The 3304-nt window shown below is 35.6% G+C and overlaps 1 protein-coding gene across 1 annotated transcript; it reads right to left on the bottom strand.

Moving 5' to 3' along the window:
• Positions 1–917: 917 nt before the first annotated feature.
• On the bottom strand, positions 918–2001 carry LOC129938348 (uncharacterized). Its single transcript, XM_056045841.1, has 2 exons — positions 1302–2001; positions 918–1228 (listed from the first exon to the last, which is right to left on the bottom strand). Exons 1-2 carry the CDS (start codon positions 1999–2001, stop codon positions 918–920), a joined length of 1011 nt encoding a protein of 336 aa, XP_055901816.1.
• Between the last annotated feature and the right edge of the window lie 1303 nt (positions 2002–3304).

Below are 3304 nucleotides of genomic sequence, written 5' to 3'. Positions count from 1 at the left end.
TCCTGTCGTTAAAGCGTAACGAACCCTCGATGCTACTATCTATGAGTGGCACTTGCATCTAGGAAACCAATCAACTATCAGTACTCGGTATGTGTATTACAGATCACATCTTATGGAATGATCACATATTCGATATCGCCAAAAATGTTGTTAGGTGCTTAGGATTTCTCCGACGATGTAAGAAATTTGTCACCCCTTCTGATCTGGCTATAATCTACAAACCTTTCATCCGTCCAAAGCTTGAATATAATTCACATTTCTGGGCAGGTGCCCCTTAAATAAGTTTAAATCTCTTGAATAGAATTCAAAAAAGGGCTTTAAAAATGATAGGCGACAGAACTATAATCGAAACATTTACATCACTAGAACACCGCCGCAATGTTTCATGCTTTTCGTGGTTTTATCGATATTTTTACAAACAATGTTTTGTCGAATTAGCCAGTTACATGCCACGCCTTAAACTATTCAGCCGTAATACTCGCACTTTGTGGAATGCTCATCAGTTGAGCTCAATTTTGGGCGTACTGTCAAGTATAGAGATTCTTTCTTAAATTGCATATCGAGAATGTGGAATGCTTTGGCCAACTTTGTTTTTAACTCCCATTTTGATGCTCAGAACTTTAAGACCAATGTGCACAGGTATCTCCTTTTAAATCCTTCCCTATTTCCCCAACACTCGCACTGTGTTTAAATATATTATTATTATATTATATTAAATATATTTTTATATTTAAGAGATACAAATATTTGTTTTCATTTCCTGCTTTGAATTAAAACAAAAGAGCTGTTGTACAAACTTTCTTTCTTTTATTTAACACCACAATTATTATCTCATGCGACAAAGAACATTTTACTTCTCTTTATTCACAAAATTTGTCATCACTAAAACGTTAAAATAAAAATGTCTTCATTAATCGCTAGTGAAATCCTCCATGTGGCGAATACATAACTGGTTGTGCCTCATTATTATCACTATTCATAACATGTGTTCTGGCTGCATAAAGAAGTGCCGCTAAAAAGGCGCTATTATTCATAATTGTAGACATAAAAGTTGCCATTTTGATTGCAGGTAATATGAAAGGCAGAAAAGTTCCCAATAGCACAGCTGGCATAACCATCACCGGAACAGCCATCTGGATCATTAAATCCTTATACGAGTGTTTGGATTTCTTTTTAATCTTTTTCCTATCACCTTTCCCACGTCCTGTGCCAATATCCTGGTAGTTTCCTGGCAAACAAAAATACGTTAAAAACAAAAAAAAACTTTTGTAATTGAATAGTTAAATCTTTAGAAAACTCACTTCGTTTGTTCCTTTTCAGCGACAACTTTAGTTTATTTTCTTTACTGGGGACAATTTTCACTTTAACTCCAGGCAAGAAATGCAGCTGAATATTTCGATTTTTGAAAAATCTCTGGAATTGCCAAATCACTCGTTGCGTCAACTCGTCATCGGGGATTTCGGCCAACTTTCCCTCCACTAAACTGTCCATACCCATTTCATCGTCTTCACCTCCGAAGAACTGTTCCAGGAAGTCCTTGGTCAGATTTCCAGTTCGAGGATATACCTGTCGTTCTTCCATTTTCTGCAGCACAAACAACTTCGAACACCGCAGAATAGAGAACCTCGTAATGCACTCGAGAATCCGTGTTGGCGTCGACGCCCGATGGTATGTTACGGTTTTGACCATTTCGCCACTGCTGCTAATTTCGCTGTTTTTCTTCGTATCGCTTGAGTCGCCATCTATGGTTAAATTCAAAGAATCGTCTTCGATTATTCGTTGGTTTGTGGGTGCAATTTGAATGATCATATAAACACAAATTGTAAATATCGTAGCCGATTGCATTTTAATCGAAGGTATATAAACAGTAGCTGATGTTTTGTTCTTGAGAATTTGAGAGAAAATAAATGCGATGGACCACGAGGAAGCCAATGAACTTGTTCGTCTCAAGTCCAGAATCAGACTGTGTGGCGGATTCAAGGATGGTTCTTTTGAGATCATCTCTCTGCGATGTGGAGGAGCTCTTTTGTGCGGTTTTCTTGTTATTCTTCTATTGGAAATCTAACTTGTGGTGGTTGGAGCTTGGACTTGAAGTCGTAGAATGTAGGTTGCATGGAAAGTTGTGGGTTAAGCAAAGTAAACCGTGATGGGAATTAGATAATGGCAATGGAAATCAAAGTAAGCCATTGGAAATGCGGAAAACTGAAAAGAATTCAATCGGAGATTTTATGATTAATTGAGTGTGATTGAATAATAAATGCGCCAAGCTCGCATCAGAGGGTCAAGTTCTATGGTGATGGCTATGGCAATAAAATATACCTGCCTGGCGGTTGTAAAGTTACATAAGTCGTCACTTTGCATGAGGGAAAATTATGCATTGAAGGTAAGAGATCATGGTAAGGAGTGACTTTACGTTGGGCTTAGATTGACATTCAAGAGCTACGAAACTTTCACAAGTGAATGTGATATGAGTTTCATAACCCGTTTATCAACAAATTTTAACTAGAAGACTTGATTTACTGATTAAGACTTAAGATACGAGTATAATGAGTTTTAACTAGATTGATGCTAAATTTAACGCATCAAGCTATGCATCAGAATTCAGATGTCTAAAGTAGAATTGTAATCAAACAAGAATATTGTGTCCTGCTAATGAAAGTGGATCAAATGCGTCTAACTGTTAATAGCGAGAGAAATACTCAACCAATACGGATCCTCATTGATTTCAAGACCATAACATTTATGCCTATAGCGGTGCATGGTAGTGACAAATAGAAAATATGCTATGTGGGATATGTATAATTAATAATAATTGATTATTATATTTTTGTTACATTTTTTGAAACAAGTTCTTTTTTCAAGACTTTCTTATTCTGAAATGTTGATTGAAATATGACTTTATATTGAGAACATGGCTGTACATTGTAGATACAATCTTTCAGATCTTCGTATGGTTGTTGACAAATAATAGAACCGTTGTGAAAAATAGATATTTCAAATAGGAGATTTTAGATAGAAGATCTACAAAATTTAGTTTTATTAATACTTTTTGAAATATTGCAACGATGGAAATGATTTTTGTGCTCAATAGTTACTTGTCCATAACTAATAACACCTTTCATATTGTCTCATATATTTGCAGGTTTTTCCGACACTTTTTGAATAAATCAATCCATACACTTACTAAGAAGATAGAAGCTATAAGTTTCAATTGAACAAAAAGATAATGGCTTATTGTGCTGCTTATGTTACTGGGTATTAAAGGCATAATGCTCTCAATGGAGTATGACAATTGTTTTCGGAA

This window comes from Eupeodes corollae, chromosome 1 (assembly GCF_945859685.1).
Source record: "Eupeodes corollae chromosome 1, idEupCoro1.1, whole genome shotgun sequence".
Lineage (NCBI taxonomy): Eukaryota > Metazoa > Arthropoda > Insecta > Diptera > Syrphidae > Eupeodes > Eupeodes corollae.
The sequence above is the reverse complement of the archived record's forward strand: the minus strand, read 5'-3'. Positions and strand labels throughout refer to the sequence as shown.